The sequence below is a fragment of the Pleurodeles waltl genome, chromosome 1_1 (assembly GCF_031143425.1).
Source record: "Pleurodeles waltl isolate 20211129_DDA chromosome 1_1, aPleWal1.hap1.20221129, whole genome shotgun sequence".
Classification (NCBI taxonomy): domain Eukaryota; kingdom Metazoa; phylum Chordata; class Amphibia; order Caudata; family Salamandridae; genus Pleurodeles; species Pleurodeles waltl.
In genome coordinates, this window is record NC_090436.1 from 3545281 (window position 1) to 3559813 (window position 14533).

General features: G+C 49.1%; 1 protein-coding gene across 1 annotated transcript in view; it reads right to left on the reverse strand.

Annotated features, from left to right (window-relative positions):
• M1AP (meiosis 1 associated protein) overlaps positions 1-14166 on the reverse strand; it is a 232950-nt gene extending 218784 nt beyond the window's left edge. Inside the window, exons 1-2 of the mRNA XM_069202732.1 lie at positions 13865-14166; positions 98-283 (exon numbers count right to left, since the gene is read on the reverse strand). Coding sequence (XP_069058833.1) covers positions 98-283; positions 13865-14128 — 450 coding nt within the window. The 5' untranslated portion in view covers positions 14129-14166. The remainder of the gene's footprint in view (positions 1-97; positions 284-13864) is intronic.
• Between the last annotated feature and the right edge of the window lie 367 nt (positions 14167-14533).

Below are 14533 nucleotides of genomic sequence, written 5' to 3' on the forward strand. Positions count from 1 at the left end.
TCACTCTCTCTCCAGTCATGTCTATTCCTCTCAGTCTCACTTACTGCCCATCTGATCCATGCTCTCTTCCACTTCTTGGCCTCTCAGGACCTCTCACCTCCACAGAGCAGCTGCTGACCCCTCCTCCAGTCCCCAGCAGTCGGGAGTGCTGCTTGAACTGTTGCAGTCCGTCCTGTACAGCCCGCTTCAGACACTCTGTTTTAGGGTGGAAAGACCCCTCTCTGGGCACAGCCCTCAGCTCCGCGACACAGGACAGGAGGCGCGGGAAGTTCCCCTTCAGTTGCTATAATGCAAGAAAAATCAAAGATGTAAACCAGGACACTTGAATGAAAGTTAGAGGTTCACCCAGTTGAAGGACGACAGATCAAAGCTAAAATAATAAATACGACGGACACATATGAATTAGGAAGACAGAGCAGATGCCTGATCGCAGAACATAGGGACACATGGGAGAAGGAAGATGTAGGAAGCTGGCTCTCTAGTCCAGTGGATCCCCAAAGATGTGCTGAGGCAGAAATAGATAGGTCTAGAGCTCTATTTGTGGTAGTGTGGTCGAGCAGTAGGCTTACCCAGGAGTTGTGTTACACATTTGTTGTGCTTATAGAGGCAATAAATGAGACACACACTCAAAGAATAAATCAGAGACCAGTTTAGAAAAATAATAGTTGCTTTTATACATGCTTTGAGACAATTAACTCTTTTAGAATGTAAGAACTTTTCAAATTAAAAATACTTTGCTGTTTCAAAAATAGACAGTGCAATTTTCAGACTCTTCAATGTTAACCTATAGGGAGAAAACAATGATGCAGCTTCCCAGGTACGTACACAACTTACAGTCTCAGTCTTCAGGGATTTAGGCTTGCACCAGGCAAGGTTCAGGTTGGTACTAAGGGTGCACCCACAACGGCGCAGCGGCGGCTGGGTGAAGAGGTCAAAGTTAGAGCCAGTGCCCAATGTTAGTCAATGGAGACTGGGGGGCGCAGTTGACATGCTGTTCCCAGGTAAGTACCAGTGGTGGAGGAGGTTGGTCTCCGGGGGCTGAGATGAGCACTGGGGTGGGGGGTTGGGGGGAGGGCACAAGTCAGCAATACATCTACACCCTCCGCGGCACAGGGGCAGCTGGGTATTAGAGACGGCCAATACAGCGTAAGGCGTCCAATGCTATCCAATGGAGACGTGGGTATGCGCTGCAGCGCTGCTCACAGATGAGTAAAGCGGGGTCAGGGGTCAATCTCCTGGAGCGGAGGTAAGTACAGGGGTGCCACAAGGCAGCACCAAACTTACACCCTCAGCGGCACAGGGGCTCTGTCCCAGAAAGTCATAGACATCTGTTTTTCACAAACTGGCTCTAGGCGCTACTTTGCAGAACTTTGCATCAAGGAGGCCTTCCATGTGTGATTCAAGGGCTTTAATAAGAGTTTCGATGCAAATACTTATCAATTAACATTGCGAGACGGGAATTTGAGTAAAAATTACGTCTGCTTTGGAGAAAAGCTTTATTTTCTTCAAACCTTTGCAGCTTTCCATGTGTGCTGTACTGTACAGACACAAAGTTAGAAAACCCTTAATCGATGTCTGGGCACAGTATATGGAACTGAGAGGTTATTTTCGGGTCCTAACCCTCTGCTGGACATCATACACACCCCCTGCACTACAGTGCGAGGGCGTGTGGCGAAAGGCACCAGCTCAGCCGGAGAGAAAAGCAAAGCCATATCTTAGGTATTGAGCTGTTCTGCTATCTCCTTCTGTTACACGTAGTTCAGCAACTGTTGTTGCCGCTCTGCGTTGAGGCGCTGTTTAGTACATTTACCCATCAGTGTCTAACCCACCTCACCTCCTTGGGTACGCCTTGAAGCTCTCTGTGTCTGCAGAGGAGCACGTGGTTATAAAGGGTTGAGGCCAAAGTACTGAGGTCTCACGACGCCAGAGGTGAACAACTGCAACTGATGCAACTGGTGCCCGAGGAGAGTGGCTGCTACAGCGGGCACTGGTGCCAGACGCACGCCCAGGAGAAACCCACAAGCTCTGCATACAATGGCAGATAACACTGGGACGGAATCTGAACTGCAGAACCCGGCCGTGGATGAGTTCAAGCAAATGTCTGATGAGAGTGGGTGGACGGCCCTGAGGTCTAAGGACAGGGAAGACTTGGTTAGCCACATGAGGAAATGTTCTGAGGGAGAGTCCCTGGCAGTGCAGGGTGAAGAGGTGGTAGGAACCTTAGAAGGAAGCACTGATATCACTGACCATAAAAGCCTCTAATGGAGGCCTCCCCTAGACTTGTCACTTTACTGTCCCCTAGCCCTGCCCCCAGACTTTCTCCTACCTCTATATACAGGATTTCCCTATCCCCTGCCACAGAATTTGCATGCTTTGGAGGCACCGAATGAGCAAAGAGCATGAAGCTCCAGGTGAAACCCCAGAAAGCCAAGGATTTAGCAAAGGAGAAGGCAGGGGAATTTAAGCCGGGGAAGATAAATGTGGCTCTCCAGGCAGATGAGGAGCAGCGAAGAGACAGGCAAGAAGAGTGGGCATAAAAAAACAAAGAAGGAACAGGAGGCATAGCGGTAGGAGAAAGAGCGAGCTAGGGAAGGAGTGGACAGCCCCAGAGAAAATAAAGCTTATGTTAGCCGCAGAGAAAAGACTCAACCCTTGGGATAGTAGCGAAAGCCCCCTCCAATAAATCCACCACAAAGGCACCTAGGGCCAGATGTATGAAAGGGTTTTACCCATTCTGTGTCAATGGGAAAATGCTTTGGTACATATGGCCCCTAGGGAATAGTTACACAAGTCCATCCCAGGCACTGACATACTCGGGTGGATCCACGGTTTTCAGATTGCACGTAAGCTGCAAAGTCTGAACAATAAGATCAGGGCAGCAACTCTACTGAGCTGCCTCCCTTGAGAAGGGACCATGGACAGTAACAGGAGGTCTGAGATTGGCAACATGACATGAGTGCATGAACGGTGATCTGATTAGATGGTTTGGGTTGAAGCCAACACAGCCCTTAAAGAGGCTCTATGAGAACAAGAACACAAATGAAGTCCCGTTTGAGAAGTGGATCCCTGACACGGTGTGTGACTGGAATGAGAAGATAAGAGGGACAGAACTGAATAACTACTAGTCCTCAAATCACTGAATGATAGGAGAGCCGTTCAAGGAAGAGTGATCTAACCCGCTCAGACACTACTTGTCTGAAGGATCCAGAAAAACCTGCCTCGGCTGAGAGGTGGCTTGCTAACAGAGTGAACAAGCAGCAGAAGGCCCTGCAGAGATCTGAATAGGACAACCATGTCACTTTACGACATGAATCACTAGAGTAGCTTTGGGTTCTCACGTTTCATTGTCATTAGGCACTTGAAGGGTTTGTGATCTGTTTGTATCACAAACTTTGCCCCAAACAAGTGAGGCCTGAATCTTTGAAGACTCACTGCAATAGTGTCCCACCAGATATCATTAGAGATCATACTTCATTAGGTTAATCACAATAAAATCAAGAGAATGACAGAAAGAACCCAGTAATGTGCAGATTTGTAGTACTGAAGAAATCAAAGTCCCAGATTAAATAAACGGATTCCTGTAATCTGAATGTCTAACCCACCTCGCCACCTTCAGTAAGCACTGTGCTTCTGCCTCCCTACCCGGTGATGAACGACTCCAACTGATGCAATTGGAACCAAGTAACCCCTGACTGCCCTGGTGCCTCAGGAAACCACTAGTCAAAATTGATGATCACAGGCACCACAATATTAACGATTGTTCATTAGTGTTCCGTTGCACAAAAAAACAGTTAGAAACTTAGGGCCAGATGTACATTTTAGTACATGAATACTCCGTTACAAAAGTGACCGATATCCCGTCCACCTAATTCTAAGTCCATTAGAATATAATCAGGGCCATTTTTAATAAGACAGACGAGATATCCGTTACATTTCTGGTGGAGTATTATTGCACCGAACTCTAAACCAGGTCCCAAGTCTGTTATTCTCAGAGACTCTATTCACGAAACTAAAGGTAACGTCATTTTATGCTTCAGTTCCAGGAATATAAGCTTCACATCAGACCACAGAAATACGTGGTCATACAGAGATACTTTTAAGGTATTTCCTTTCTACTTTTAAGGTTAGATGCAGCACCTTACTGATGGAACATTGATATCTCATCGTCTTTAGATATCCACTTTGACCTGCAGACATCAGTGCCCAGCAGAGTGACGAGTCCGAGTAGTAATAACCAGTGTCTCTGTGTTTTCCCTTATCTCATTCTTCTTTCCCCTTTTCTACAACTGACCCACTTATTATTATTGTGTGTGGACAGTGGTGGATGCTACGAGTGGCAGAAGAGTGCATCGTTCTCGCTGGACGCAGAGGTTAGACCTGCCTGCACAATATGTCAAAATATCACTGTAGGAGGCTGGACTGGCTTGTAGTGAGTACCAAGGGGTACTTGCACCTTGCACCAGGCCCAGTTATCCCTTATTAGTGTATAGGGTGTCTAGCAGCTTAGGCTGATAGATAATGGTAGCTTAACAGAGCAGCTTAGGCTGAACTAGGAGACGTGTGAAGCTACTACAGTACCACTTAGTGTCATATGCACAATATCATAAGAAAACACAATACACAGTTATACTAAAAATAAAGGTACTTTATTTTTATGACAATATGCCAAAGTATCTTAGAGTGTACCCTCAGTGAGAGGATAGGAAATATACACAAGATATATATACACAATAGCAAAAATATGCAGTATAGTCTTAGAAAACAGTGCAAACAATGTATAGTTACAATAGGATGCAATGGGGAAACATAGGGATAGGGGCAACACAAACCATATACTCCAAAAGTGGAATGCGAACCACGAATGGACCCCAAACCTATGTGACCTTGTAGAGGGTCGCTGGGACTATTAGAAAATAGTGAGAGTTAGAAAAATAACCCTCCCCAAGACCCTGAAAAGTGAGTGCAAAGTGCACCAAAGTTCCCCTAAGGACAAAAGAGTCGTGTTAGAGGAATAATGCAGGAAAGACACAAACCAGCAATGCAACAACTGTGGATTTCCAATCTAGGGTACCTGTGGAACAAGGGGACCAAGTACAAAAGTCACAAGCAAGTCGGAGATGGGCAAATGCCCAGGAAATGCCAGCTGCGGGTGCAAAGAAGCTTCGACTGGACAGAAGAAGCTGAGGTTTCTGCAGGAACGAAAAGGGCTAGAGACTTCCCCTTTGGTGGACGGATCCCTCTCGCCTTGGAGAGTCGTGCAGAAGTGTTTTCCCGCCGGAAGGACGCCAACAAGCCTTGCTACACGCAAATCGTGCGTTTGGCGTTTGTGGACGCTGCTGGGGCCCAGGAGGGACCAGGAGGTCGCAAATTGGACCTGCAGAGAGAGGGGACGTCGAGCAAGACAAAGAGCCCTCACTGAAGCAGGTAGCACCCGGAGAAGTGCCAGAAACAGGCACTACGAGGATGCGTGAAACGGTGCTCGCCGAAGTTGCACAAAGGAGTCCCACGTCGCCGGAGACCAACTTAGAAAGTCGTGCAATGCAGGTTAGAGTGCCGTGGACCCAGGCTTGGCTGTGCACGAAGGATTTCCGCCGGAAGTGCACAGGGGCCGGAGTAGCTGCAAAGTCGCGGTTCCCAGCAATGCAGCCCAGCGAGGTGAGGCAAGGACTTACCTCCACCAAACTTGGGCTGAAGAGTCACTGGACTGTGGGGGTCACTTGGACAGCGTCGCTGGATTCGAGGGACCTCGCTCGTCGTGCTGAGAGGAGACCCAAGGGACCGGGAATGCAGCTTTTTGGTGCCTGCGGTTGCAGGGGGAAGATTCCGTCGACCCACGGGAGATTTCTTCGGAGCTTCTGGTGCAGAGAGGAGGCAGACTACCCCCACAGCATGCACAAGCAGGAAAACAGTCGAGAAGGCGGCAGGATCAGCGTTACAGAGTTGCAGTAGTCGTCTTTGCTACTATGTTGCAGGTTTGCAGGCTTCCAGCGCGGTCAGCGGTCGTTTCCTTATCAGAAGGTGAAGAGAAAGATGCAGAGGAACTCGGCTGAGCTCATGCATTCGTTATCTAAAGTTTCCCCAGAGACAGAGACCCTAAATAGCCAGAAAAGAGGGTTTGGCTACCTAGGAGAGAGGAAAGGCTACTAACACCTGAAGGAGCCTATCAGCAGGAGTCTCTGACGTCACCTGGTGGCACTGGCCACTCAGAGCAGTCCAGTGTGCCAGCAGCACCTCTGTTTCCAAGATGGCAGAGGTCTGGAGCACACTGGAGGAGCACTGGACACCTCCCAGGGGAGGTGCAGGTCAGGGGAGTGGTCACTCCCCTTTCCTTTGTCCAGTTTCGCGCCAGAGCAGGGGCTAAGGGGTCCCTGAACCGGTGTAGACTGGCTTATGCAGAATTGGGCACATCTGTGCCCAAGAAAGCATTTCCAGAGGCTGGGGGAGGCTACTCCTCCCCTGCCTTCACACCATTTTCCAAAGGGAGAGGGTGTCACACCCTCTCTCAGAGGAAGTTATTTGTTCTGCCATCCTGGGCCAGGCCTGGCTGGACCCCAGGAGGGCAGATGCCTGTCTGAGGGGTTGGCAGCAGCAGCAGCTGCAGAGAAACCCCAGGAAGGGCAGTTTGGCAGTACCAGGGTCTGTGCTACAGACCACTGGGATCATGGGATTGTGCCAACTATGCCAGGATGGCATAGAGGGGGCAATTCCATGATCATAGACATGTTACATGGCCATATTTGGAGTTACCATTGTGAAGCTACATATAGGTAGTGACCTATAGGTAGTGCACGCGTGTAATGGTGTCCCCGCACTCACAAAGTTCAGGGAATTGGCTCTGAACAATGTGGGGGCACCTTGGCTAGTGCCAGGGTGCCCTCACACTAAGTAACTTTGCACCTAACCTTTACCAGGTAAAGGTTAGACATATAGGTGACTTATAAGTTACTTAAGTGCAGTGTAAAATGGCTGTGAAATAACGTGGACGTTATTTCACTCAGGCTGCAGTGGCAGGCCTGTGTAAGAATTGTCAGAGCTCCCTATGGGTGGCAAAAGAAATGCTGCAGCCCATAGGGATCTCCTGGAACCCCAATACCCTGGGTACCTCAGTACCATATACTAGGGAATTATAAGGGTGTTCCAGTAAGCCAATGTAAATTGGTAAAATTGGTCACTAGCCTGTTAGTGACAATTTGAAAGTAATGAGAGAGCATAACCACTGAGGTTCTGGTTAGCAGAGCCTCAGTGAGACAGTTAGGCACCACACAGGGAACATATACATGCACACCTATGAGCACTGGGGCCCTGTGTGACAGGGTCCCAGTGACACATACATATAGGCCACAAACCTATGAGCACTGGGGTCCTGACCAGCAGGATCCCAGTGACACATAACAACCATACTGAAAACATAGTGTTTTCACTATGAGCACTGAGGCCTGGCTATCAGGATCCCAGTGAGACAGTGAAAACAGTGACAAACACCCTGACATACACTCACAAACAGGCCAAAAGTGGGGGTAACAAGGCTAGAAAGAGGCTACCTTCTCACAATCACACACTGAAATACCTGTTAGATACTGTGTCCTGAATATCATTTACAAAAATCTGCCCCACTGAATGCAGCTTTTCTATTGTTAACTACAATAGGGTAATATTTTTGTGGACAATATTTAGGACACAATAGTTATGTTCAACAATATTCTGTAAACAGAACTCTAAGACCACGTCATTGCTGGCTTCCTAACCACCAGACAGACACCCAAAACACACTATTGCGCTCTCCTGTGCGTTACTGCAATTTAGCAAAAATCACTTTAACCACAATGCTCCGCCTACTTGACCCCTTGTTCTTCTCTTTTCATTCTTCCTAACTTTGGCTCTGTCCATCTCTTAACGCTTACGTCAGTGCTTTGACGCAACCTTAAGGTGGCAATAAGAGGGGGGCGTTTGTTTTGGGCCAGGACATGAGATCTGCTGTACACGGCTGAAGAATGAGTATGTTTACTTCTTGATTTTCTCCATCTTGTAATTTATCAGTTGAAGTCTGGAAAGCTATCTACTTGTGCTGCGTAAAGTTCACCAGATACAGTTTCTCTGTCAGACAGGCCAGTAAATGTATCATTACTACCTTATGCCCACATGATACAGCTTGCTAAGTAAGCAGTGACAAGCGTATTGAGGTGAAGTAGCTGAATTTCTGTTGCCCTTTGAAGAGATGAACAGCTTTCACATGGAGGGCAGTGAAAGGCTGTGGGTGGTGCTAAGAAACAATATTGTACTCTTTGTGTGACAGGACCTGAGCCTGGGCAGTTGCACAAATGTATGAACGACCACTCAATCGTCCACTTTATCATCAAAAACCCCATGCCCACCCACCTGATGCAACTCAACGCTGCCCGTCGCAGCTGGAACAATGCCTCAGAGACAGAATGGACCAACACCCTCGCCCATAACCCGCCGAAACACCGCAACAACATGAATGAGGACGTCAGGAGCTCCAAACCTGGATCACTGTCAGTGCTGACATCATCGCCCCATCAAGAACAAGAAACAGAGAAGATCCACCAAGCAAGGCAACTGGTACACCGAGGACCTCAGGACAGCCAAGCACCATTGGAAATACCTCGAAAAAAGATGGCACACCAACAAAGACCCAGCAGACAGTACCTTCTACAAATCAGCACTCAACCGATACCACCGCTGTAGGAAAGTACCATCTTCCTGGCATGTTACCCTCATTTTTCACTGTATATATGTTCTTTTAGTTGTATGTGTCGCTGGGACCCTGCCAGCCAGGGCCCCAGTGCTCATAAGTGTGCCTGAATGTGTTACCTGTGTTATGACTAACTGTCTCACTGAGGCTCTGCTATCCAGAACCTCAGTGGTTATGCTCTCTCTGCTTTCTAAATTGTCACTAACAGGCTAGTGACCAATTTCACCAATTCACATTGGCATATTGGAACATCCTTATAATTCCCTAGTATATGGTACTGAGGTACCCAGGGTATTGGGGTTCCAGGAGATCCCTATGGGCTGCAGAATTTCTTTTGCCACCCATAGAGAGCTCTGACAATTCTTACACAGGCCTGCCCTTGCAGCCTGAATGAAATAACGTCCACGTTATTTCACAGCCATTTTACACTGCACTTAAGTAACTTATAAGTCACCTATATGTCTAACCTTTACCTGGTAAAGGTTGCGTGCTAAGTTACTTAGTGTGTGGGCACCCTGGCACTAGCCAAGGTGCCCCCACATTGTTCAGGGCCAATTCCCCGGACTTTGTGAGTGCGGGGACACCATTACACGCGTGCACTACATATAGGTCACTACCTATGTGTAGCTTCACAATGGTAACTCCGAATATGGCCATGTAACATGTCTATGATCATGGAATTGCCCCCTCTAGGCCATCCTGGCATAGTTGGCGCAATCCCATGATCCCAGTGGTCTGTAGCACAGACCCTGGTACTGCCAAACTGCCTTTCCCGGGGTTTCACTGCAGCTGCTGCTGCTGCCAACCCCTCAGACAGGTTTCTGCCCTCCTGGGGTCCAGCCAGGCTTGGCCCAGGATGGCACAACAAAGGACTTCCTCAGAGAGAGGGTGTTACACCCTCTCCCTTTGGAAAATGGTGTGAAGGCAGGGGAGGAGTAGCCTCCCCCAGCCTCTGGAAATGCTTTCATGGGCACACATGGTGCCCATTTCTGCATAAGCCAGTCTACACCGGTTCAGGGACCCCTCAGCCCTGCTCTGGCGCGAAACTGGACAAAGGAAAGGGGAGTGACCACTCCCCTGACCTGCACCTCCCCTGGGAGGTGCCCAGAGCTCCTCCAGTGTGCTCCAGACCTCTGCCATCTTGGAAACGTGCTGCTGGCACACTGGACTGCTCTGAGTGGCCAGGGCCACCAGGTGACGTCAGAGACTCCTTCTGATAGGCTCCTTCAGGTGTTGCTAGCCTATCTTCTCTCCTAAGTAGCCAAACCCTCTTTTCTGGCTATTTAGGGTCTCTGCTTTGGGGATTTCCTTAGATAACGAATGCAAGAGCTCATCCGACTTCCTCTGCATCTCTCTCTTCACCTTCTGCCAAGGAATCGACTGCTGACCGCGCTGGAAGCCTGCAAAACTGCAACAAAGTAGCGAAGACGACTACTGCAACTCTGTAACGCTGATCCTGCCGCCTTCTCGACTGCTTTCCTGGTGGTGCATGCTGTGGGGGTAGTCTGCCTCCTCTTTGCACTAGAAGCTCCGAAGAAATCTCCCGTGGGTCGACGGAATCGTCCCCCTGCAACCGCAGGCACCAAAGAACTGCATCACCGGTCCTCTGGGTCTCCTCTCAGCACGACGAGCGAGGCCCCTTGAATCCAGCAACTCTGTCCAAGTGACTCCCACAGTCCAGTGACTCTTCAGTCCAAGTTTGGTGGAGGTAAGTCCTTGCCTCCCCTCACCAGACTGCATTGCTGGGAACCGCGTCTTTTGCAGCTACTCCGGCCTCCGTGCACTTCCGGCGGAAATCCTTTGTGCACAGCCAAGCCTGGGTCCCCGGCACTCTAACCTGCATTGCACGACTTCCTAAGTTGTCCTCCGGTGACGTGGGACTCCTTTGTGCGACTTCAGGTGAGCACCATTTCACTCCACTACGTAGTGCCTGTTCCGGCACTTCTGCGGGTGCTGCCTGCTTCTGAGAGGGCTCCTTGTCTTGCTCGACACCCCCTCTGTCCCCAGACGCAATTGGCGACATCCTGGTCCCTCCTGGGCCACAGCAGCATCCAAAAACCCTAACCGCACGATTTGCAGCTAGCAAGGCTTGTTGGCGGTCTTTCTTCAGGAAAGCACTTCTGCACGACTCTCCACGGCGTGAGGGATCCGTCCTCCAAAGGGGAAGTTCTAGCCCTTGTCGTTCCTGCAGAATCTTAAGCTTCTACTGTCCAGTAGCAGCTTCTTTGCACCCACAGCTGGCATTTCCTGGGCATCTGCCCATCTCCGACTTGCTTGTGACTTTTGGACTTGGTCCCCTTGTTCCACAGGTACCCTCGTTTGGAAATCCATCGTTGTTGCATTGCTGATTTGTGTCTTTCCTGCAGAATTCCCCTATCACGACTTCTATGTCCTTTGGGGAACTTTAGTGCACTTTGCACTCACTTTTCAGGGTCTTGGGGTGGGCTATTTTTCTAACCCTAACTGTTTTCTTACAGTCCCAGCGACCCTCTACAAGGTCACATAGGTTTGGGGTCCATTCGTGGTTCGCATTCCACTTTTGGAGTATATGGTTTGTGTTGCCCCTATCCCTATGTGTCCCCATTGCATCCTATTGTAACTATACATTGTTTGCACTGTTTTCTAATACTATACTGCATATTTTGGTATTGTGTACAAATATCTTGTGTATATTTGCTATCCTCATACTGAGGGTACTCACTGAGATACTTTTGGCATATTGTCATAAAAATAAAGTACCTTTATTTTTAGTATATCTGTGTATTGTGTTTTCTTATGATATTGTGCATATGACACTAGTGGTACTGTAGGAGCTTCACTCGTCTCCTAGTTCAGCCTAAGCTGCTCTGCTAAGCTACCATTATCTATCAGCCTAAGCTGCTAGACACCCTATACACTAATAAGGGATAACTGGGCCTGGTGCAAGGTGTAAGTACCCCTTGGTACCCACTACAAGCCAGTCCAGCCTCCTACAACTGCCAACTATGTGAGACGAAAAAAGAGTGCTGGCATTGCACATCAAAGTTAACCCCCTAGACAGTAAGGTGCTCCTCTGCATAGTCAAGGAATTCACCAACCCCGCAACGGCAACAAGCAACAGATCTCCCTCTCAGTACCTATGCAACAGTCTTGCAGATTTCTTCCACAACAAAATCACCAAAATCTACACAAACTTCAACCCTTAGCTCAAGCCTGATGATGTTTTCAACGACCACCACACAGACGGCCATATCAAGGCTTTTCACCTGGAACCACCACACCACTCGGGAAACCATCATCATTATGAAAACCATCCACTCAAGGGCCCCATCCGACCCATGCTACCAACACATCCTCAACCTAGGAGCACCCAGGATCAACCTCGAATTTTCTATCCCACTCAACATCTCACTAGATTCTGACACCTTCCCAGAAGACTGGAAGCATGCAAAAATCAAACCCCTGCTGAAGAAACCTTTAGCGGACCCCAACAAATTCAGCAACTACAGACCCATCTCCCTGCTCCCTTTCCTGGCCAAAGTCATCGAAGAAGCCATCAACCAACAACTCACCATCTACCTGAACACAATCACCTCCTTGACGACTCCGAATACGGATTCCGCAGCAACCCCAGCACCGTGACAGCCCTGATCATGGCACAGACGACATCTGGACAGTCCTTGACAAAGGAGAGGCAGCCGCCCTTAGCCTCCTAGATCTCTCAGCAGCCTTCGGCACCATCTCCCACCACAGACTCATCGCCAGACTTCACGACATAGGCATTCAAGGAGCCGCCCACAGATGGATCGCCTCCTTCTTCACTGACAGAACACAAGAAGCCCACCTTAAGCCCTTCTCCTCCAAAACAATCATCTGCAGAGTCCCTCAAGGCTCATAATTCAGCCCCACCCTCTTCAAAATCTACATGTCCCCTCTTACCAACAGTCAGATCCCAGGGACTCAACATTATATCCTACTACGACTGGAAACTCCACCACCACCAGAACCAACTTCCACCAGTGCATGATCAACGTCGCCAATTGGATAAGGATTAAGTACATCAAGTTCAATACAGACAAGACTAAAGTGTTGATCTTCGACAGCGAAACTCCCCCAAACCCCCCCGATGCAACCTGGTGGCCCACAGTACTGGGGCCCACTCGAACCCTGGCTGACCACTCCAGGAATCTCAATATCATCCTGGACAGCAAACTCACCATGAGGTCCCAAGCCAACGCAGTGTCATCCTCCTGCCTCTTAATCCTGTGCATGTTATGTAACATTTTCAAGTGGCTTCCCCAAAATGCGAAAAGCGCCATCACCTAGGCCCTCCTCATCAGTCGACTGGCTTACGAAAAAACCCTCTACATGGGACTCGAAGCCCACCTATTCCAAAGACTACAGACCATCCAGACAACCACAGCGAGACTCATCCTGGATCTCCCCTGTCGCAACCCCACCTCAAAAATTCCACTGGCTCCCGGTTCAGAAGAGATGCCATGTCAAGCTCCTGCAATCAAGGTCCTGCATGACTCCAGACCTGCGTACATCAACCACCGCCTGAGATTCCATGAACCCTCCAGACACCTCTACTCCACCACCCTTGCGCTGCGCCTACCTGCTGCATGCAATGTAGCATAGCAGGAGGACGCTCCTCCTACCTCGCAGCCAAAGTCTGAAACAGCCTCCACCTGCACCTCAGGCCTTCACCAATTCTACAGGAGTTCTCTAGGATGCTCAAAACCTGTCTCTTTGACTGAGTCTGTGGACCCTGCCAGTGTCTGGCTACCCTCAAGGATGACATGTCCCACTCTACAATTAGACTGATTAACTCATTTATGGTTCTGGGAAAAAGGTTAGTTTGACCAACAGAGATACTCATCTAGGAAATGGAGACGCTACATTTCCTCGTAATTGTGAGATCTGAAGACGAGTGAAGCGTTTGAAACCCTGGCTGAAAGTGAGGTTTACCTGTGACGGTGATCAGTGATACTTGGGAAGTGCCTGAGTGCATTTTCTGTAGGATTGTGTTTTAAGTACTTGCACTATATCCAGGAATGAATGAGCGCAAAGCAGGTTTTGAGGTGGGTAATATCAGATGATGCATTTAGGAGGAGGAATGGTTTATGTCGCATTCTGGCTATGATTCGACAGTTTGAATTTAATACTCACCACGAAAGGAAGCAGGCATTCATGCTGGGTCTGTGCAGCATACAAGCTGAAGAGGGGTATACGGCAGGGACCCCCAAGGCTGCAGGCCAACGAGAAGAAGTTCTCCAGAGCTTCACAAAGGCTCTTGCAGGTGCCAGCCCAAAACGGAGGCAGCACGTCTACGATCAGGATTCGCGGGGGCTGGCGTCCGTGTGTTGTGACAGGGAATGGTCTGGCAGCATAGGCCTCAGTCCTGGTTTCCAAGCGCATAGCGGTGGAATTCATTGTCAGTGAAGCACTGAGATGGTGTCAACTGCAGGAACCTGAGAGAGTAAAATGGAAACATTAACTTAAAGAATCACTTGTGCCAGATTTCAAGCGATCACACCTCTAGTGGCGCACCAGTATCGTCCACACTTAGGGCCAGATGTACGAAAGCTTTTTCCCATAGACACAGAATGGGTAAAATCCTTTCGTACATCTGGCCCTTAAAGTCTTGCTGGCCTATTACAGAACTATTACCACACGTCTCTTCTTCTACAACACCCATGCTATTCCATCACTTGAGGCACACACAGAACTAGGGGCCAGATGTAGGAAGCCTTTTGCGCCTCGCAAACTGCTAAAAACGCAGTTTGCGAGGCACAAAAGGCTGAACGCGATGCAGAATCACATTTTGCGAGTCGGTAC